This window comes from Alligator mississippiensis, chromosome 3 (assembly GCF_030867095.1).
Source record: "Alligator mississippiensis isolate rAllMis1 chromosome 3, rAllMis1, whole genome shotgun sequence".
In the NCBI taxonomy this organism is placed as follows: Eukaryota; Metazoa; Chordata; order Crocodylia; family Alligatoridae; genus Alligator; species Alligator mississippiensis.
The window spans coordinates 783163-805325 of NC_081826.1; the positions used below are offsets into that span (position 1 = coordinate 783163).

Sequence of the window (22163 nt, forward strand, 5' to 3'; positions counted from 1 at the left end):
GAGCATGTTGTGCACACCCAGGGGAGGGCACACGCGTGCGCTCACATGCATGCACGCTGCAGAGCCGCGCCCTGGCTGGGCGTGCCCATGGGGCAATGAACAGAACTGCAAATCGGGCCTGCAAGGTGCTTCCCCTCCACCCCCTCATTCCAGCCAAGTCACAGCCCCCGCGCAGGAAACGGCTCCGGCAGGCAGGAAGGCTCCTGCACCCGCGCCCACCGGCCCAGGCACACGAGCGGGGAGGGGCTGGGGTCCCTGCAGAGGGGCGCGCTCCTGGCCTGAGCCCCCCAGGCCGGGGCAGCAGCGATACCCGAAACCCGCGAACCCGAGTGCGTGGGGACCCCCGACAGGTCCCCCTGGGCTGGGTCGGGGCTGCAGCCAGGCCGCGTCCCGGGCAGACATGGGGCTGGGACCCCAGCAGAGAGCCCCCAGGAGCGTGGGGCAAGGCAGCCCCCCACCGCACCCCCAGGAGCAGCTCAGACAACAGGGCCAGAGTCAGACTCAGCCCCCCAAACCCCGCGCAGAGTGGCGCCTGCCTCGAAGCAGCGTGGTGCCGGAAGCCCCCAGCCACGGCACGGCGCCCCACACCACCCCCCAGCATCTCCCACCCCAGTCATGTGCCCCCCTGGCTGGCACCGGCATGGCCGCGCCGTGATACCTTTCTTGCCCTCGGAGGCCCGGAGCACGGCCAGGTAGAGGTTGTCCTCGGAGCCGGTCCTCTGCCCCACCTGCAGCCCAGGCACCTCGGAGCTGGGCAGCCGGTGCCGCGACATGATGCTGCGCCTGCCTTGCCACCACGGGAGCCCGCACTACACTGCGCTGCGCCGCCCTGCCGTGCCCTGCCCTGCCCTGCCCGCGCGCGCCTCTGGAGAGCCTCTCTGCCGCTGCGCTCCGCGCCTCTGCCCGGCGGTGCCAGGCCTGCCCGGCCCTGCCTCCTCCCAGAGGTGCGGCGAGGTGCGGCCCAGGGGCGGGGAGGAGACAGGCTCCCGCCCCGGCTAGGGCGACAGGAAACCTCAGCCAGCAGCAAATGCCGGAGCCGCAGGCACTGGGCTTTGGACTTAACTCTCTCCTCCCCCACGCCGCGGGCAGGGCAGCCTCCGGCGCCGGGCAGGGCAGCTCTTTGCGGGGGCGCCTGGGGCACCCCCGCCTGGCACCCAGCCGGCCGGGGTAGGGAGCAGACCGGGCCGGCCCACAGCCAACCCCCAGGCCATGCATTCCTGCCATGCCTGTCCTGGGCGGTGGCAGCCTGGGCGCAGCCCTGCCAGAGCCGGGCGCCGGGTCCCCCATGGCCCCCAGCCTGCGCCTGGCCATGCTGGGACCCCAGAGCACCCGCACCACCCCAACCCTGGACCGGGACCTGGGGTGCACTAGACAGCCCTGCAGACCCTTCCCACCCCGTGTCTTGCTGCTCTGCACGGGCCCCGGGACCCGCCGGCCGGGCGGGGGGATCCCCCTGCCCATGTGGGTGCAGCCCCTGCCCCCGCCCCGAGGGACCAGGGGCACAGAGCAGCAGGGGCTGTCGGCACAGGGCGACTCCCCAGCCATGCCCAGGCTTCCCGGCCCCCCGGCCCCCTACCTCCACGCCGGCAGGCGCCTGGGTGCAGCCTGGACCTTGCCCGGCGTGGGGCCACGACACATGGCTCTGACGTGACTCACAGTGCCAGCGGCCCTGCCCCGCACGCATGGAGCACGGCCCAGCTGGCACAGAGCAGCCCGCTCCCCAACCCCGTCCGTGCAATGAGCAGGACGGTCTCAGCCACAGGCTCAGGCAGAGCCGAGCGCCTCCAGCTGGGGCCTAGGCTGGAGACACCCCGCGCCAGCCCGCACCCCGGACATGGTGCCCTCAGCTCAGCCCTGCCCTGCTCCCCCGGGCAATGAAGACAGCGAGGGCCCTGGGGTGCATGGGCTGGGAGAGCCCCGGGGCCGGTCAAGGTCGGAACAGGCCCCTTCCCACACCCCTCCCCTCCTGTTTGCTTTCTGGGCGTGAGCCTGGCTGCCAGCAGGGCTGGGCTCCGGCTCCTGCCCCCCAGCAGCATCTCCCACGGCCAGCGCCCACCCCTACGGCCTGGGATGGCAGGGCCCCGGGGCACGAGCAGGGGCTGCAGCGGGGCACAGGGCAGGGCCGGGCAGGCGGAGCCCCCAGCACGCTGCCCGGTGCCCGGGAGGAGCCAGCCCGGGGCGGGGCGGGCCGGAATGTGTGCAATGACCGAGGTTTCGAAACCACAGCTATTTTCCACCCGCCGCGGCCGCGCACATCTGGGGCGCCGGCTGCAGCTGCGGGGCCGGGCGGGCGCATAGCTGAGCGCTCACTCACATCCTCCCTGAGTCACCGCCAGCAGGGGGTGCTGCGGGCTGGGGCAGGGGCAAGGGGCAGGGGGCAGGGGCGAGGCCTGCCCGGGCACGAGGGGCTGTTGTGCCCTGGCCCAGGCGTCACAGTCCCAGGCAGAGGCCTTGCCCAGCGACTCCGCGCCTGGCTGCAGCCACAAAGCACTATCCCTGTGGCGCCGTCCCCGCAGCCCAATCCACCACGTGCCCCTGTCCCTCGTTTCCTCTAGGTGCCCAGTGCAGCTGCTTCCCCGCTCTGCAGCTGCACACCAAACAGCCCTGGTGCGTCCCCCAGCACCCGTGGCCCCCAAGACCCGTGGCTGCTGTCCCCCTGCTCCTCTACCCGTCTGTCCAGCACAGCTAGGTTTGCACGGATCTCTGCCCCGCTGCACATGTGCAGCACCTGGCGCAGAGCAGGGCCCTGCCCATCGCAGTCACACCTTCACGATGCTGGGAGGGGTAGAGGAGGCTGCTGAACCCCCCCGCTCGTGGCACCAGGGCCGAGGGCAGGTGGAGAGGAGAACGCGGGCGGTGACGGATGCGAGGGCAGCGGTGCTGCAGCCTGAGAGGTACGAGGAGGGACGCTCCCTGCCGGGTCCCGGGGATCACACAGCCCGGCTGGGCTTTGTTCCTGGACCCTTGTAAGCGCCAGGGCAACAGCAAGCAGTCCCCACACCCTGCCCCGCTCCCCCCAGAGCAGGGCCAGGCTGGGACCCCCAGGCAGGGGAGCGGGGCAGCAGGGTCTGTGCACCGGGCAGCCAGCAGCCCCCCCCAAGGCCCAGCTCCCACCACCCACTACCACCACGTACCCCCACCGCCCTGTCACAGCACCTGTCTGCTACAGCTGGTGTCCTGCCAGGCCAAGCACCGCTGCCCGCCACCCTCGGACACCAGCGCAGTCGACTCTCCGGTCCCACTGCCTGCTGCCCACCCCACCCGGCTGTACAGCCACTGCCCTCACTACCGCCAGGCACCCCCAGGCCACAGCTGCCCGCAGGACGAGCAAACACCCCAGTGTCAACACCCCTCCACACGACAGCCCCGCACCCCCACCCCATGGGAGACCATCCCCACCCCCACCCCCATCCTGGGCCATGCTGGGGCAAGAGCACTGTGCTGCACGGTTGGGGAACCTGCCAGACTCAGCCACACACGTGGATACAAAGTCGGCGCGTGGCAAGCCTGCACGTGGGCAGGCGGTGCAAGCCCCGTGGGCAAGACCTGGGTTACCCTGGTTTGGAGGCCACGTGTGGGTGGCCCAAGTGGCAGGCGCCAGCCTGGCGCGCTCCTCTTTGAAACTCCGGGGAGCAGGAGCAGGTCAGGGAGCAACCGGCTCAACTGCAAAGGCGGGTGCACAGGGAAGGGCCCTGCTCTCCACCCTGGAGCTGCAGCCCCAGCATGCCCCGGTCCCACCAGCAGCTGGACTGGGCCCACTGGGGTGCATGGGACACACTGCATGGCCACAACGCAGGGAACATGCGACTCCCGGGCAGCCCTGGACCAGCTGCCAGGGGACCTCGTCGCCGATCCGGGGGACAGGTCATGTAGACACGGGAGGGGCTGCATGGCACCCCGCACTGCAGGTTGGCGGTGTGCATGCACGACCCTCGGGCTGGGGGCGCCCCCACCGCACGGCTGAGGCCTGCTGACCAGGGCCTGCAGGAGCTGGAGCCAGCTGCATACATGACCCCCCGCCCACCCGGGCAGGGCGCCCCCGCTGGCTGCCCCGGGCACTGCACAGCCCAGGCAGGGTGCAACCAGCTGCATGCACGACCCCCCACCCCCCGGGCAGGGCGCCCCCGCTGGCTGCCCCGGGCGCTGCAGGGCCCGGGCGGAGCGGGCAGGGCGCACGTCTGTCCGCTCCCGCCCGGCGGGACTCGCCGCCCGCCTTGCTCAATAGCTCCTGCCCGCCTCGCTCCACTCCGCTGCAGTTGCCAGGACGTCGCCATGGTGACGGGGGCGGGGCCGGATGAGCCCTGTCTCCACCCCTAGTTAACCCTTCGCTGTCTGCAACACACACCGCGTCCCGGTCCCGGGGCAGCCCCGTCCCGCCGCCCCGACCCGCGGCGGGAGCGGGACCGGGAGCGGGAGTAGACCCCGGGCCGCACAGCAGGCAGCCCCGGCCCGGCCCGGCCCGGCCCGGCCCGGTTCGAGTCGGGTCGGGTTGGGTCGGGTCGGGTCGGCCTGGCCCGGGTCCGTGCACAACCCTCTCCCCACCGGTGCCCCCGTGCCGTGCCGTGCCGTGCCGTCGCGGACCCACCGAGGCAGCAGAGCCGGGCGCGCAGGAAGCACTTCCTCTCGGGCTCGGAGCGGCGCAGCAGCCAGGCGGAGCCGGGCTCGGAGTCGGATCCGGATCCGCGCAGCGCCCGGCGCTTGAAGGCGAAGTACTCAGCCGCCGAGGGGGCCGCGGTGCCCTCCATGCCCGGCCCGGCCCCGGCCCCGGCCCCGGCCCCGGCCCGCAGCACCTGCAGCGCCGAGCACCCTCCGCACCGCACTGAGCAGCGCCGAGCACCGCCCGCGCCGGCGCCGCCCCCGCCGCGCCCCGCCCCGGCCCCGCAGCCCGGCCTGGCACGGCCACCCCGTCGGGAAAGCCCGCAGCGCCGCCGGGCCGCCTGCCCTGCCCCGGACCCCGAGCAGCGGAGGAGCCCGCAGCACCCGCCCCGCCCCGCCCCAGGGGAGCCAGCCCCGGCACCCCGGTGGGCAGCGCCGCAGGGCCCGTGGCAGCCCCCAGCCCCGGGCACCCAGCGCCTGGCACCGCGCAGCAGGGTCCCGCGCCAGCCCCAGTCGGGGGCACCCACCGCCAGGCTTGGCGCAGCAGCAGCAGCAGCAGCCCATGCTGGTCCTGGCGAGGGAGGCGCTGGGGAGGAGCTGGCCCAGCCAGGCTGGTGTCCAGGCTGTTTCCACTCAGCGCGGTTCCTTTTCCGCTTTTAAAAGGGGCTGCGGTGACGTGGTGCTTGCAGCCACACCGGGGACTGGGCTCCACGGCCCTGCGGGCACCTCGATGCTGGCCCTGCACCCTGGGCCTCGTGCACCCACCACCCGTCCGGGCCTTGCATGTGTGGTGCAGCCCGGAGCAGGCCCGTGTCTGCTGTGGCACAGCTGGGCGCTGCCACAGGGGCAACTGTGAGCACACGGACACTTGCACATGCGTGTGCTGACCCCTCCCTGCGGGGGCTGCTGGCGAGCTCCACGGCGCCAAGCCCCCAGGCAAATCGCTGGCCCCGGAGACAAAGAGCGTCTCACAGGCCAGCAGCGCGTGGGGGCGCGGCACAGACAGGGGACGGCTGCGCCGGGGCAGAGCCAGGGCCTCGAGGCGCCAGGGGACCAGAGCTGGTCCAGCTGGGCCCCGACAGAGCCAGGCCGCACACCACCACCCTATCATCCTGGGTGCTCGGCTCAACTCTGCCCTGCCCAGGCCACCATGTCCCAGCTGTGCCGGACAGATAAGGCCCCGTGGAAGCTCCTGGGCCAGGAAGCGGGGACGGCGATTAGGCTGCAAGACGGGCAGATGTGGCCCTTCGGGATGGGGGACAGCTGACACGACACCGCCGGCTCCGGGCCTCGACGGCAGGGGAGGCCCAAGCCCTGCACAGAGCAGCCGCAGGGTCGGTCCTCACGCCCCCGGGTCTGAGAACCGCTCTGGCACGCAGCTTCCCAGGGAGCGGGAACAGTGGCTGGCGGCTGGCTCGACCCCAGCGCCAAACCGCAGCCCGCGCCTCTTCCTTGAGAACACCAGTGAGTCACCCGGCGAGCGGAGCCAGCGTCCGGCCCCCGGCCTGGCACAGCCACCGCCGGCGATGGAAACACTGAGTGGAGCCTGGGGGAAGGGGGTTCCCAGGGGCCCCGGGGCCTCCCCACCACAACGCTGGGTCGCAGTCACCGCGGCTCACAGCACCTTGGAAACGGGAACGGAGCCAAACAAACAGCAGCCGCGGCCTGCGCCCCAGCGCCACCACCCGTCCGTGCCCCACTGCAGCTGTGCCCCAGCCCCACTGCAGCCTCCACCCCAATCCCTGCCTGATCACACCCCCCAGCGTCACCGGCCCCAGTCCCTGCCCCATAGCAGCCCCACAACATCCTGGTCCCCTGTCCTTGCACCCCCACCAGAAGCCAGGCCGGAGGCGCCGGACAGCTGCGCGGTGGGAGGAGGCAGCGGAGGTTTGGGGGCCACGGAGCCCTTGGTGGTGGCAGCAGTCCTGGGACTGCCCAGCAGGAGGGTCCCTAGAGCCGAGAAGGAGCGGCTGGGGCTGGGGCTGGGGCTGGGGCTGGGGCTGGGCAGATCCCGGCTCCTGCCAGCACCGTGGGACCGTGGGAAGGAGGGGGACCTTGGCAGGCAGGGGCAGGAGACGCAGGGGCCAGACTCGCTGCTGCAGCCCCCGCACCGAGCCCAGCCCTGGGGGACCCGGGAAGCCCCTGGCTCGGGGACCCAGTGCAGAGCACCCGTGCAGCGGGTGGGGGCACGGGCAGATGGACGGTATCGAGGGCAACTAGCGCCCTCCCCACGGAGACCAGACCAGGAATACACCACCCCTCCCGGGACACTCCCCCCACGCGGGGATCCTGCACCCGGGTCTATAATAAGCACCAGGGCTCTGTGCCCAGGACACAGCATCTTAATGAAAGCAAGATGGGGGGGGGGGGGGGGATTAACCCCGACTGCACCAGAAAGGACCACACACTGCCCCCGAGCCAAACTCGGGAGAGAACCCGGGGGTCCCGTGCATGGACGTGACCGGGCTGGGGGGGTATAGGGCACCTCTGCCGTAGCCGCGGGGGGGCAGACCCAGCCGCCCTCACCCCTGCAGGCTGTGGCACAGACCCAAGCACCGTGGGGACAACAAAGCCCCTGCGGTTGATGGGCCCCGGCAGGTGCGACCTTGGGGAGGGTAGGGGCAAGGTGCCTTTGAGCTGCCGCCCTGGCCGCGTGCCAGGCTCCGGCCCTGCTCTGCCTGGGAACAGGCCCGGCCGCCCGCCAAGGCCCCTGCGCGGCTCCTGCGCTGGCACGGTTTGCAGGGAGCAGCCCCGTGCCCCGCACGGCCGAGCCCCCACACCCAGGGCCCAGGCATTCCCGTTGGCAGAGCCCGCAGCAGGCACTGCCCCCCCGCCCCCACTAGCTTCCTGCGCGGGGGGGGGCCGGGGGAAAGCAGGAGTCTGCGGTCTGGTTTCCTGCACATTGGTGTGTGGGCCCTCCAAACTGCAGCTGCCATGGCAACGGGGCCAGTGCCCAGCACCAGATGTGGCGCAGAATGCCCGGCACGGATTCGGCGGAAACTGCCGCCACGCCCTGGAAACTGGCACGGGGGGGCTCTGGTAACAGCCACTTCCTCGTCCCTGTCCCCCCCCCCCCGGGCACCGTGCCAGGGCAGCCAGGAGAGGCCTGCAAGCTGCACTGCCGGGAACCCAGGCGTCCCAGCCCCCCACTCAGCATCGCAACCACCCCGAGCCCTGGCTCTGGGCCCAGCCTCCCCTCTGCCCCCAGACCCCTGGGAGGTGCCAGCTGCAGGTAGTGCTCAGCATGCAGGAAACAACTGCTGCACCCGGATGCCGGCGCAGGGCAGAGCCGGCTGGGCACGGACGGTAAACACCGGCTGTGGTCCGACCGGGCAGGCATGGTGCACAGCAGGCGGGACGTAAGCTGCAGAGAGCACCGGGCCCCTGGCACCTTCTCCGGCTGGGGCTGCCAGGGCAGGGGGCAGTGCCCGGGGGTCCCAGAACCCGCATCAGCGTGCAGCGACGGCCCCGCCAGTGCCGCACAGCCCCCTCTGACCCCCACGGCAGCTGGGCTCGACACCGACAGCCCCGGGCAGGGCCGCGGGGACACGCCAGCCCTGCCACTGCTGGTGCCCAAGCACTGGTGCCCCACCCAGGGCCCCCCTCGCTCCCAGCCCAGCAGCAGAGCAGGGAGGAGACCCCCAGTGCAATGGGGGGTGCTCAGCTCCCGCAGGTCTGGCCCCAGCACCACCCTGCCTCGCTCAAGTGCTCCGGCCTGGCCTGGAGCCGCGGAGCTGGGCAGGGGCCAAGGACAGTCCTGGAGAGGGGGCCATGCACTGCGGAGAAGACAGGCGCCAGGGCTGGATGGGATTGGGGGGGGGGCAGCCAACCAGCCTGTCTGTGCATCTGTGGGCAGGGCAGTCCGGCTCCCGCCCTGTCACACCCAGCCCCCAGCCCAGCACTGGGATGCAGCTGCTTCTGGGGAGCCTGCCAGGGCAGGGGGCAGAAACCACCCTGCAGTCGGGGTCTGCGCTGAGCCCCCACGGCTGCACCAGCCCCCCCCGGCCTGCGCGGCAGCCCTGCCCCCCCCCCCGATGGCAGCCGGCGACAGGTGTCGGGCGGAGGAGCGGCCCGGGCTGCGGCATCGGTACCTGCTCGCAGGGAGCCCCCCCGAGCCGCCCCCCCCGGCTGCTGGGCGGATGCACAGACGGACCCGCAGGGATGGACGGACCCCCCGCTCCCGGACGGGCGCCCCCCCCCGCTGGAAGGAGGCTCGGGGCCCCGAGGGGAAACTGAGGGGGGGAGGCGCCGCTCGGAGCCGCTCGCCCCGCCCCGCCGGCCCCAGGCCCCGCCCCGGGGGGTGGAGGGGGCCCCGGGGGCCCCGCGGACTCACCCGGGCCGGGCCCGGGCCGGCGGCGCCGCCAGAACCAGACCAGGGCCAGCGTGGCGGCGTGCCCGGCCAGCACCAGCGACGGGAACAGGCTCCCGCTGCCCTCCATGGCGCTCGCGCCGCGCCGCGCCGGGCTCGGCGGACACACGCACCGGGCAGCGCCGGCCACGGGCCCGCCCCGCCCCCGGGCCACGGGCCCGCCCCGCACCGCTCCCCTCCGCACGCCCTCCCCGCGCAGTGCCGCGCCGCGCCGGGGGCAGGATCGGGGCCTGCGGGCGGGGCGGGGCGGGGCTCCCCCGGGAGGGCGGGGCGGGGCAGGGCGGGGACCACCCCCCCCGCCGAGCGCGGGGTACCGACCCCCCGCCCCAGCCCCGCACCTACCCGGCACGACCTTCATGGCTGGGCCGGGCCGAGCCGAGCCGAGCCGGGCGCCGGAGCCGGAGCAGCGCCGAGCCCGACGGCGGGCGCCCGAGTGCCAGCGCGGCCGGGCGGGGGAGGCTAAAAATACCCCGGGACGGGCTGTCATCGCCCGGCTTGGAGCGTGACGCGGCCCCCGGGGACGGGGGAGGGGAAGCGGGGCGCCGGCACGGCCGGAGCGCGCGGCACCCCGGCCCGGAGCGCGCGGCACCCCGAGCCGGGTGCTGCCTCCCGCCGGGTGCTCGGCGCTGCGGGCGAACGCGACCCGCCCCGCACCTGGTGTGCCCCGGCCGGGCCGGCGCCCTACCTTGGCCCCGCTGGATGAGGTCCTCCATGCAGACCCGCCCGTCCTCCCCCTCCATCGCCCGCCCGGCGCTCGCAGCCGCCCCTGCCCGGCTCCTCGGGCTGGGGCTCGGGGAGGGGCCGCCGGGACGGCAGTGGCATCCGGCCCCGCACGTGGGAAAACCAGCCCCGGGGCTCCCGGGGGACCAGCTCCCCAGCCCGGCCGAGGAGGCAGCAGGCCCGGCTCCTCTTGCCCGCACCCCGGCTCTACGGCGACCCAAGCTGCAGTGCAGCCAGCCTCACGCGGGGTACCTGGCCCCTCACCGGGCTGGGGACACAGCCCCTGCCCCTGGCTGCAAGTTACGCCTGTCCCCCTGTGCACACAGCTGGTGCCCCCCGGGAAGCCCCCCTGCTCCTTGTCCCACCGCAGCCTCCAGGCCTGGAGCAGCAGCTGTGCAGGAAGGCAGCCCCCTCCCCCCCCACCCCATTATTCCCAGCCAGCCCCCCAGCTTCTCTCCCAGGCACCCCACAGCTGCAGTCAGGAAAGGGTTAACCCCAGGGCAGCAAGCAGCAGCCTCCAGCTGAGCCCAGGGGAGCCCAGGGGTGCAGGGCAGGTGGGGGGACGCGCTGGCATGGGGCGCACAAGCAGCCCTTTGTCTGACTGATGACAGCTGCAAGGCGTGAGTGGAGGGCAGGCCCGGGTGGGGCGGGGCAGGGCAGGGCCGGGGGCCACCGGGCTCCTTCTCCCACCCCACAGCTGCCCAGCCCTGGGGGCACGGCTAGGCCTGGGGTGCAGGGCCTGCACCCCTGGGCACAGCCCGGAGCCCGGCTGACTCATGGCGCTGGCACACAAGCCGGCGCGCGCTTCCTGCTGGAAACTTGGACACGGCACAACTGCTGCCGGCTGAGTCACGCGGGGGGGCCTTGGCCTGGGCTGCGCTGGGCTGGGCTGGGCTGGGCTGGGCTGGGCCGGGCCGCGCCGGCCTCCCCGTCGGGAAGCATGCCAGGGGGGCCTAGGATCCTCGGAGCAGGACCCCCGGGAGCAGTTCCCACAGCCGGAGTCAGCTGCCAGCTCCTGCCCTGGATCAAGTGTCAGGGCCGAGCCTGCAGGCGCCCGCAGCAGAGGCCCCAGCGCAGCGAGAGGCAGAGGCTCCAGGGCCAGCCTGGGCCCATGTCCGGGCAGCCGAGACCCCAGGACCTCCCTCCCTGGCAGCTGCCCAGGCACTTCGGGGCCCAGGGTGGGCCTGGGAGCAGGGCAGCGCCCGGGGCCCCCGTTCTCAGTCACTCCCCGCAGCAGCCCCCACCCCGAGGTCCAGTCCCCAATCTTGTTCCTGGTCTGGTCCCAACAGCTCTGGACCAGGCTCCAGCACCTCTGGGCCACCATGCTCCTCCCACTCACCGCAGCCCCGGTGCAGCCCCCAGCTCCCGCCTTCTCCATCACCAACTGGGGGCATCCGACAGAGCTCTGAAGCAGCCGTGCAAACAGCAGCGCCGCCAGCCCAACACCAGACCCCCAGTCCCTGCATGGGAGCTGTGCCAGCACGAATGCTGCCAGCCCCATGTCAGCCAGGCTGCTCCTGCCAGCCTTGACCCAGATCCGGGCCCTCAGGCCACAGCAGCTCCCGCCTGCGGGCTCCATGCTCCAGCTCCTCTGGGAGCTTGGCCATGCCAGGCCAAGCCCCCGCGATGCCACACGCCACGGGCAGGCCAGGCTCCAGGCCCGCAGGGGCTCCCACCGCATGGCAGGACAGCCCCCAGCGAGCGCATGAGGAGCACGTGCCACCATACCCTAAAACCCGCTGCAGTGCAACCCAGGCCTGCAGCGAGGAGCCATGGGGCCTCCCACAAGTGCCCCCACGCCTGCCACATGCCCTGGGCCACTCCCTGCTCCACCCAGCACCGAGCTGGAGCTGCGGTGGGAGACGAGGGCCAGGCGCCCGGCACAACAGCCGGGCCCAGCCCAGGGCACACCCACACTCTCTCCCTCCCTCCCCGGCTGCCCTACGGGCAACTCCCCAGGTGCATCCGGGCCTTGGACCCTGGCAGCAGGACTGAGGAGGGGGAGGGGAGAGCCCAGCCAGCCTGGGACACAACCGAAACCACGTGGCAGCCATGCTGCACCCGCCCGGAGTCCTGCGCCCAGGGATGCCAGGGCAAGGGGAGAGGCAGCTGGCCCCGAGGGCTGGATGGGAAAGAGTTAAATGCAGCCCCCATGCCCTCCCCGACTTGGGGTGTGCAGGGGCCCCCAGACGCCCCTACTGCTCCCACGTCCCCTGCCCCAGCTGGTGCAGCCAGGGCCAAGGACACCCCTGCCCATCGGACATACAGACAGACAGACGGGGCCTGGCAGCTGCCACATCCCCCCAGCGCCGCCCGCTAAGAATAGACCTCGTCCGCCGGCGCCTGCTCACGGGACCGCGCACGAACAGGCCGGGCCGCCTCCCCTGCCCTCCAGCGCCCGCAGCACCCCAACCCCTCCCCAGGCACCCCCCTTCAGCCGGCGCCGGCGGGTGGCTGACCTGGGCCTGGGCTGGGCTGTGGGGCCGGCCGGGACACTCCCCCCACAGCCACGGGTTCCACGTGTGGCTCCGGCGGCTCCTCCTTCCTGCGATAGGCCTGCCGGGCGCCCCAGCCCTCCTCGCGCTTCGGCGGGCATGCCAGCGGGCCGGGCACCGTCTGCACACGGGGGGCCGCTGCGGCGCGCCGTGAGGGCGGCACCGGCACTGGGCCGCGGCGCACGCGCTGCAGCGACAGGGGCACGATCTCGGGCGGCAGGCGCAGGTACTGGCGCAGGTGGGCGATGCCCTCGTCGGTCAGGTACCAGTAGGCATGGCGCCAGGCGAAGGTCTCGCGCACCAGGCCGCGCGCCTTGAGGGAGCCCATGGCCCGCATCACCTGCAGGTGGGAGACGCCGGGCAGCTGCGGGTGGAAGCTGTGCGGGCGCCGGTCCTTCTTGGCCACCATCACGCCCTCGCGGAAGAGCAGCTCGTAGATGGCCCGCAGCCGCTCCAGCGGCATCAGCATGCCGGCCACCATGGCGGCGCGGCCCTCCCTCTCCTCTCCTCTCCTCTCCTCTCCTCCGCTCTCCCGGCGCTGGGCGAGGAGCAGGCGCTGGCGGCGGGTGAGCTGCTCTGGAGAATGCGACGGCTCCACCTCCGGCTCCGGCTCCGGCTCCGGCTCCGCGCGGGGAGGAGGGGGCCGCGGGCACGTGGAGCAGGGGCAGGGGCCGGGGCCGGGGCCGGGGCCGGGGCCGGGGCAGGAGCAGGCGGCCGCCTCCGGCCTGACTCAGCAGCCGCTCCCAGCACCAGGCCCGTCGGCTCGGCTAACCGCGGGCACAGGTTTCTCGTGGGGGAGGAGGAAGCAGCCAGATTCGCGGCTCCCGCCCTGGCACGGCCAGAGTTTCATCAGAGTTTCCCTACGAGGGAGGGGCAGGCCGACGGGGACCGCTCCCGCCCCCGACGGCCCACGAGGGCGGCCGCTCCCGGCGCTCGGAGCCGTGCGCGGGACGTGCCCCCGCCGTGCCATGCCATGCCCCGCGGGGCTCGGTGCCAGGCCGGCAGGGCCAAGCCGGTGCCCTTGCTCCTGCGCTGGGCCGGGCTGGACATGGGGCAAACCCCCATGCTGCTGCCCCAGGTGACCCCCCCAGCAGTGGGGGGGGGCTTTAACCCATTGTATGCCGGCAACGCTTCAGCCTGCCCCGAGCGGAGCAACTCCGAGTGGGACTCGGTACCGGGGCCGGAGCAGCCCCACAGCAAGGCCACTGCAGTGAAGACTCAGGGGAAACTGAGGCACTGGATGGGAAGGGGCTGCACCCAGGAGGCTTAGCTCCCCAGGGGGACAGCAGGCCCGGGGGGGGGGCAGTGCCAGGACCCAACCCCCTGCCCAGAGGGCACCAGGGGCAGATGCTGGGGGCTGCGGCAGTGCGGGGGGGCACGGCTCACAGTGAATGGGTCTGAGTCTGTCCTGCCCAGGTTGGGGGCACTTCCTGCCCCAAAGGAGATGGCTCGACCCTCTCCCCGCAGTTGGAGGCAGCCCCCCATGTGGACCCTCCACTCCGCCTGCTCAGGGCAGCTATTCCTGGGGGCAGCTATTCCTGGCAGGGCTATTTCTGGGCCTCCAAGGGCATTTTTGGAGCATGGGGCGGGACACCCCCTGATGGGGATCTGGTTATAGCATGGCACTGTCACAGCCCCCCCTCCCACGCAGCTCCCATCAAGACGGGTCCATGCAGAGCCCCCAGACACTGGGACAGGTCTATCACGAGCCCCCCCAGGCACACCCCAGCACCCCCCCCCCCCCGAGTCCGGCCTCAGCAAGCCAGAGGCAGAAGTAGGCACTGGGGTGCAGGGGGTGGGGGCACAGGGCAGGCACTGGGGGCCGGAGCAGGCATCCCTGCTCTGGGAAGGGATCTGAGCACGTGGCCCCAGTTCAGGCCCACCCCCAGGGACGGGCCATGCCGGGAGCACCGGGTCACCTGCGCAGCATGCACCTCCTGGCACTAAGGGCATGGGCTTGCCATGCCGGTCCCGTGCCCCGCGCCATGGGCCTGCAGTGCTGGCAGACAGCACCAGTGCACACGAGCCCCATGGTGCCACGGGGGTGCACGCAGGGGTCCTGGCTAGCCCCCCAGCCAGGCCAGCTCCGCACGGCTCAGGACGGCGCCCAAAACCCCTCCACCCGCAGACGGACAGACAAAGCAGCAGGCACAGGCCCCCTAGCCTGGCACAGACGGACACAGATGCCCCTTCGGCCACGGAGCAACTCCCCCCAGCCCAGACACAGCCGTGGCGCCTCCCCCGCCCCCCTGCAGGGCAGCCCCGGGGCAGGAGCCGCGGGGCAGGGCAGGGGGATGCGCCGGGGACTGGACCAGCCCCTGCCCCAGGCCAGGATGCAGGGGAAGGCGGTGGTGTGGGTCCCACGGCTCTGCCCTGCAGGGTCCATGTGGGGAGGGAGGTGCTGGAGGGCACCTATAGGTCGGACCCCCACCTCCATGGACCCCCGCCCTGCCCTCCCCACAGGTGCATCTGCCTGCCCCAGACACACCCTGAGGCCAGACACGGCGCCGGAGAGGAGGCCCCAGCTCGGAGCCTGTGCAGCCATGTCCTGCAGACACGCACCCGGGACCTGGCCCCGGCCTTACCTGGACCCCAGGGGGACATGGCCGTGGCTCGGCAGGCTCCGGGCAGCCGTGTCCCCGACTCCAGTCGCCCGCGCAGCCTGGCTGGGAGGGCCCCACACCCCGCGCCAGGTGCGCTTCCCGTGGCAGCTCCGGGTCCTGGCGCGGCGCCCGGCTATGCCGGACACCGCGGGGCAGAACAGGCAATCATTAACCAGCAGCTCCTCCTCCCCAGCCCCATGCCAGGGGCTGCGCCACCCCCATCGCAGGAGGCAGCAGCACCCCCAGCCCTGCCCGGAAACACCCCCCAGCCCAGCCGCCCCGGTCCCAGCAGCAATGGACCCTGGCTGGACCCAGGGGACAGCCCCAGCCCTGGAAGGGCAGCAGGCACAGGCCCCATGGTCGCCCCAACGGGCAGGCAGGACCCCCTGCAGACCCCCGAGTTCACCCAGGCCTGGCCAGGAGAAGCTCCAGTTGTGAACGGCCCTGATCCTTGTGGGATCCAGCCACAGCCCCTGTGCAGGGCCCAGCCATGCCCCTAAGCGAGCGCCGGCCCTGCCCCTGCCCCTGCCAGCAGCGCTGGGGTCACCGGGCAGACACGGCTCGGGCGGCACATCGGCCCCTCCCCCAGCCCCGAAGAGCTGCTGCAGCGCTCGCTGCCCAGGCCGGGAAGTGCCGAGTCAGCGCCGCGTCGCAGCCGTTCCATCCGCCACGGCGTGGCCCCCCGGGCCTGGCACGGAGCCGCGGGCGCCCGCTCCCACCCCGCTGCCCCCGGCACCCACCCCAGGCCGCACAGCGGAGCGCGCCAGCACCGCACGAAGGGAACGGCTCACGGGGTGCAGCAGGCCGAGAGGCCCCCACGCAGCCCTGGCCGTGCCCCCTGCGGCACCCAGGGCTCCCCGTGCCAGCCCCCAGCTGGGCTCTCCTCCACAACGTGAGACCGCAGTGTGGCCCAGGCCCACCAGATGCACCCGGCACATGGTGAGACCCTTGGTGCCCATCCCGGAGACTCCTGTGGCCCCTGGGGAAGCCTCCCTGCACCCCCTGCTTGGGCAGAGACCCCCACAGCAGCGCTGCCCCGGCCCCCAGCTCACAGCGCAGAGCAGCCCCCACAACGGCCATGCTGCAGTGGCAGACGGGGCTGCACGCCTGGGACTTCCCGAGCCAGTGCACCCCTGGCCCCCGGCCAGCGCTCTGCCCCCACCCTCCGCTGCCCGGCGCCCGGGACCGTTACGGCCGCATTAGCCGGGGACGCCAGGGCTTTCCGAGCTGAGCCGGGAACAAAGAAGCGGCTGTTTGTGGAGGGCACTGTGGCCGGAGCCAAGGAAGGGCCTGGAAGCAAGCACGGGAGCCGGGACATGCTGTTCACCAGCCCGGGGCTGGCGGGGACCCCGGCAACCCCGTTCTCACGGCCCCGCAGCCAGGCTGGCGGCCACACCCCGCGTGCCAACATCCAGCCTGGCTCAGCCCCGCAGACCCACACAGACCCCCAGACCCAGCTCCGGCGACTGCCCCGGCGCAGGAGGGTGCCCGTGGCCAGGGCCTGGGGATGCAGCCACTGGGACACTGCCACCGCCCACCCCACAGCCAGCCCCTGCCCCACACAGCTCCCCGCAGGTAGGCACCACTACCACCCCAGCTGCTCATTAGGGTAATTGGCTTTGCAGCATGGACTCCAGCCCAGCACCTGGCACCCCCAGCCCCAGCAGCCAACGGGCCCAGCTCCCGCTGGCAACCAGAGCAGGTTTGCCCCCGCACCCCGGGTGCCAGCTCCAAACCCCAGTAACAAGCATCTCCTGGAAGCCGCCAAGGGCAAAGTGCAATCATTCGGGGCCATTACTCACGGCCCAGCAGGCCGGCTTCAGACAAAGCCAGTGCTCCGCTCCAGGCCTCCAGGAATAAAGGACCTCACACAGCCCTGCCAGGGCCCCTCGCTCCCGCCCCGCAGCCCCTGCCAGCGCCTTTCCCTCTGGCCCCCTGCTCCTGCCCCTCACTCTCGACCTGCGGCCCATGCCCCAGCCGTGCCGATACCCCCCACTCCTGACCCGCAGCCCCTACCCCCAGCCCCGCCGGTGCCCCCCACTCCTGACCTGCATCCCCTGCCCCCAGCCCGGCCGGTGCCCCCCACTCCTGACCTGCATCCCCTGCCCCCAGCCCCACCGGTGCCCCCCACTCCTGACCCAGAGCCCCTGCCCCCAGCCCCACCGGTGCCCCTCACTCCCAACCCACAGCCCTTGCCCCCCCCCCCGACAGATGCAGCTGAACTCGTCCCTCCCCCACCAAGAGCATCCAGGGCAGGACCCCCAGCTCCCTGCAAGAGGCACCAGCTGCAGCATGGACCACGTGAGCCAGCTCATGATGCTCATCCAGAGGCCTCAGCCCAGCCTCATGCAGGGCTTAGCCAGGAGCCACGCTCCTGGTGCCACGCACCCCCCCAGGCCAGGGCCCAGCCAAGAACAAACGCCGCAGGCTCGGGGCACCCAGCAGCCCTGACGTGGACGGGGAATCAGTGCAGACACCCCAAGGGAGCTCAGCTCCCACCGGGTCCCTGCCCCCCATTGCCCCTGTTCCTCAGCCCTGGGGCCCAGCTGCTCTGCGCCAGGCCCTGAACGAGCCTCCACACTTGCCCCCGTGGCTCCAGGAGGGGGAACAAGCCCCTGCCTGGGTCCAAAAGTGCAGTCATGCCAAGATGCTGCACCCGGGCACAGCCAGCCCTGTCCTGCCGCGGCTAGGGTGGGAGCCAGCCCTGCTCACTGGGGGAGACCTAGGCCCTGCGCTGTGCTCCAGCCCTGCCGGCGGCAGCAGGGGCAGCCAGAGGCCACAGCCCGGGACAGTGTCAAGGTGCGGCTGCGGGGCCGTGCCTCCCGCCGGGGGCACCCAGCCACGGCCATGGGAGCCACGCGGAGAGCCGTCCGGGGACAGGGCTGGTGCCGGCACCAAGGGCAGCCGCTCGGGGCCTGGCACCGCCGTGGAGGGGGCAAGACCCAGGCCAGGGGAGCAGAGCCCGGCCCGGCAGGTGCCCGCCGCGGGGAAGGGAAGGTGCCCGGCGCCCGCACCCCCGCGCCCGCGCCGCACCTTTGAGCGAGATGATCTCGTGATGGATGGAGCGGGACGAGTCCATGGCGCTGCGGCCACCCGGCTCGGCTCCGCTGCGCTCCGCACCGCACCGCACTGCCCCGCACCGCCGGCCCGAGCGCGCATCTGGAAGCGGCGCCGCCACTGCCGCAGCGCCCGCCCCGCAGCCCCCGCCCCGCCCCGCAACCCGCCCCCGCCCGCAGCCGCCCCGCCCCGCGCCCATCACCCCCGGACCCCGCACCCCCCCCGCCCCGCGCCCATCACCGCCTCGGGCCAGGCGCCCCGCCTCCTGGGACCCTGCCCCCCCGGCCCCCGACACAGGCTGCGCTGGACGCGGCCGCGAGGATGCGGGGGGGGGCAGCGCCCGGCCCGGCCCGGGAGCGAGCCCCGAGGGACGGGGGCAGCCGCTGTGCTGGCCCCTCCCGGCGGCCCCTGCCAGGGCCTGGGTGCTGGGGTGCCGCAGGGCACCCCCCCGGCTCACACCAGCGGCTCCGGGCTCGCTGCCCCCCGGGCTGGCGCACGGACCCGGCTGCGGGCCCCGCTCCCCCGCGGGATCCCTCTCCAGCCACCGCCCGCGCCGGGCTGGCACCGGCTCCGGCTGCACTGCAGCCCCACGGGGCCGGAGCCAGGGGTGGCCACGTCCACGTGCAGCCACCCTAGCCCCACCCACGCCCCGATGGGGCTCGAAGCCCCCCGCGAGATCTCCCACCCGCCCCTGGGCTCCCCGGTACGGCCTGCCCGCGGGGAAGGGCGCAGAGCCCGGGCAGGTGGACAGCGCAGCTCCCACACCGCCGCGCAGGGGCTCCTGGACCCTCCTGCCCCGGGGGAATCCCCCCGGCCTTGCGTCCTGCACTGATGGGCCACCGCGCCCACCCGGTGCCACCGCATCCCCACAGCCCGCGCTCGGCCCCCTGCCACGACCCCGCGCTCTCCTGGCCCCCCGCCCCCCCGGGCACTGCTAAGCCGGGTGCGCCAGTGTCTGGGGTGCGCCCTCCCCGAGGCGGCTGACACCCTCCTGGGTGACGGTGATGGAGGGTGGACCTGTCCTGTGCCACAGGGACACCACCCGGCCCCGTCCCCCCACCCTGCCGTTACCCGCTCTCCCCTCCCTGCCTAATCCCTGTGCATTGCATTCCTCGCATTCCCACACCCCGAGCAGCTCATCTTGGGCCCTGCCACCCACCCGGCCGTCCTTCCTGGCTTCAGCTTCCCTTCTGCGCCGTACGCTCCGGCCGTTATCACCCCCGGGACGGCATCCCACCTGCGACCGCGGTGGCTGGGGGCTCGGCGCAGGGCAGCGTGGGCACCGCGCGAGGCTGGGGCTCTGCGCACACTCCCAAGTACACGGGGGGTCAGCTGCCAGCTCTGGGGGGGACAGATGTCCACCCCTGCCGGAGCACTTGCACACCACAGCACTGGCCTCCCACTGCAGCACCCTAAGCTGCCCCAGCCTGCAGACCCGCTCCCCTCCCCGATGGGAAGGGGCAGGAGGGGAGCAGGCAGCCCGTGTCCTAGCACCCCAGTGCTGCAGGTGCCCAGCAGGCTCCCGCCCTCTGGTTCGGCCCAGGCACCGCAGCGCCCAGGGTGCCAGGAGCGCTCAACCACTGTCTTCTCCACTCCCTCCCTCTGCACTGCACTGCACTACACTGCACTGTGGGATGCCTGGAGGACTCCCTGCCCCTGGGCAGAGCGAGCACGTGGCAGAGGGACCGCTGCAAAACCTAATAGTGCGAAGCAGCCCCCCCCCGGGTCCTTCCGGGGCCAAGACCCCCCACCCCTACGTCTGCCCAAACCTCAGCCAGACTGCAGAGGACAAGGGCAGGGCATTAACCCTTCATGGTCCCGTACCCCAGAGTCCCCTGCAGGGCTACCAGCTGCTCCAGCTGGACCCCAGGGAGCGAGGCACGGATCACCTGCAGCTCTGAATCCCCAACGGGGCTGGCAGAGGCTGGGGCAACAGGCAGGGAAGTCACGGAGGGTCCCTTGCTGCCCTGAGTCAGATCCTGGCTGGAAGCCAACGTGCTGCAGGGACGAGGAGGGGAGCCCAGGTAGGAGCAGAGAGGGTGCCCGGGTGCCCTGCCGCAGTGAGAATGGGGGCAGGGACCGCGCGGGGCTGGCGGCTCGTCTGGATGCATCAGCCCGTCTCCCTGCCCGCAGACGTCAAGAGCGAGAGCAGCTGGGTGGTGGCGTCCTGCCAGGGCCGGCGTGTCTGCCTGCTGCGCTGTCCCCTGCCCCCACCCGGAGCCTCCTGCGCTGGGGCTGCCGGGGCCCGTGGGGCACCCCCACGAGGGCACGGGCACAGCCAGGCCCCTGCCGGAGAAGCAAGACAGGCCCTGAGACCCGCCCCAGGGGCTGGGCTGGGCGGATGGAGCAACCGACAGGCCGAGATTAGGGTTGTGGGACCTGCTCCCTGGTCCCTGGCTCTGCTGCGTGCCGAAGCAGGTGCTTGGGGGCAGGACCGTGGCCTCCCGGCTCCCACCCGGGACTCACGGCACAGCCGGGCTGGCAGGGACCCTGGAGGTCACATCCAGTCCAGCCCCATGCTCCAGGATCAGCCCCATCCAAACTGTCCGAGACACAGCCTTGTCTGACCCGTTCCAGACACCACGCGGCACCCCTGCACCACAACGCAGCCCGTCGCCCGCAGGCACCGAGAGCCCCGATCCTGCGCCAGGGAAAGCTGGGGACCAGGGCTGGCAGTGCCCAGCTGCTGTCAAGGGGTTAAATACACCCGAGAGACCCCAGGCCGAGGCCATGCCCCCGATGCAGACGAAGGTCCAGTCTGCACCAGTCTGAGCAGGGGGAAATCCCGTCCTGCCCTAGTGCAGCATCAGGCCGAGCCCGAGCACGGGAGCAAGACCCTCCAGCCAGGACCCCGCGGGTTGGTGCCAGCAGGAGCACTGGCCCAGCCCATGTGTTGTTTCTGCCCAGATTTTAATTCCACTCTCGATTTCCATCAGCTCTGGATAGTTAACCCTTTCCAAGCGCCAAATGCGTGCATGTATTAAGTATCCAGGTTGTAGCCGTATTGGTCCAGAAGAGAAAGCAATCAGGACTCGTGGTAGAGGTGAGAGATTTTTGCAAAAAAAATAGTGGTTCCAATTAAAGATATCACCTCTGCCATGAGTCCTGGTTGCATGTATTAATACACATGTGAGCACATGCACACACCTATACACACGCGCGCGCACACGTGCACACCCCCCACGGTCTGCCTGGCCAGAAGGCAACAGGGCCACGATCCCTGGTTTCCAGGCAGCTGCCAGCACCCAGTCCAAGCTGGATTCGGATCCGGATCCGGATCCGCGCTGCCCGGAGGGGACACCCCACTGCTGCTGGGGCTCCCTGCTGGCTCCCGACAGCTGCCCCGGCCCCACGGCCCTGCACGTCAGCACTGCCCACCCCGGGGAGGGAGCCACGTATGCTGCTCTGCGCTGCAGCCCTGTGACCCTGAGTCATCGGTGACGCCGAACGGGGCATGGTGCCCGCTGGTGTGGGGGTCGGCACTGCCCAGGGACGCCCACGGGCTCAGTCGACACCTGTTCCCCTTCAAGATGATTCCCCGTCCCAACCGCCTGGTCCCTGGACCTGACTGACTGAGGCAGCCTCCCTCCACACCCTGCCAGCGGTCCCAGTGCCACCCCCACGCTGCCCGTGACACTGTCCTGCTGGGGTCCAGGCTGGCTCATCCGCGCGGCTCCCCCAGTCAGCCTTCAACCCCAGCTCGTCACCCCGCAGCCCCTGGCATCCAGCACCTCCCGACACCCCCTGGCCGCGCTGCCCATCCCCAACCCCTCCGTCCATCAGGGCCCTGCCCCAGACATGGGGCAGCGCCTGGGGCTGGTGCCCCACTACACAGAGCGGGGCTGGAGAATGGATGAACCCCCAGCCCTGCAGGGCACCGTGCAGGGGCTGCATGGAGCTGCCCGGGCCCCCCCCCCCCACGTTGGAGCAGCACGTGCAGAACGGGGGCAGGCAGGGGTGTCCCTGCGGCACCACAGCTATCACTACCGGGCCCCAGAGACACCCACGGAGCTGCCTGGGCCCCCCCCAGTGCCACCTGCACCCCCACCAAGGGCAGATGCATTGGGGAATAGCAGTGCAGTTGCACTCCCTTTGATGCCTGCTGTGCTCAAACTTTAAAACCCTCTGTACCCAGCCTGCTACGGGTGTTTAACCTTCCCAACCAGTGAAGCAGTGCACGTCGCAACGGCTGTTGCTGGTTTTGCTTTGACCATAAACAGAACGACACAGCCCGGGCCCGCAGCACATCACCAAAGTGTCTCGCTGCACTGGAACGAATCCACGTTGTCCTACGTGATGATGCCCCGTGCCACCTGCACCCCC

General features: G+C 72.3%; 1 protein-coding gene across 12 annotated transcripts in view; it reads right to left on the reverse strand.

Annotated features, from left to right (window-relative positions):
• The window catches only part of PLEC (plectin), a 62559-nt gene that overhangs the window by 32842 nt on the left and 7554 nt on the right, over positions 1-22163 (reverse strand). Inside the window, exon 1 of one of the 12 annotated variants that reach the window (XM_059723601.1) lies at positions 17817-17914. The exons of 3 other annotated variants lie outside the window; for them this stretch is intronic. In XM_059723601.1, the coding sequence (XP_059579584.1) occupies positions 17817-17862 (46 nt within the window). In that variant the 5' untranslated portion in view covers positions 17863-17914. Of the gene's footprint in view, positions 1-658; positions 926-4585; positions 4785-5123; positions 5225-8929; positions 9068-9307; positions 9468-9650; positions 9721-12144; positions 12923-14765; positions 14845-17816; positions 17915-22163 lie in introns of those variants that run through there. 8 more of the 12 variants (XM_059723604.1, XM_059723593.1, XM_059723600.1 and 5 more) reach the window with 8 other exon arrangements.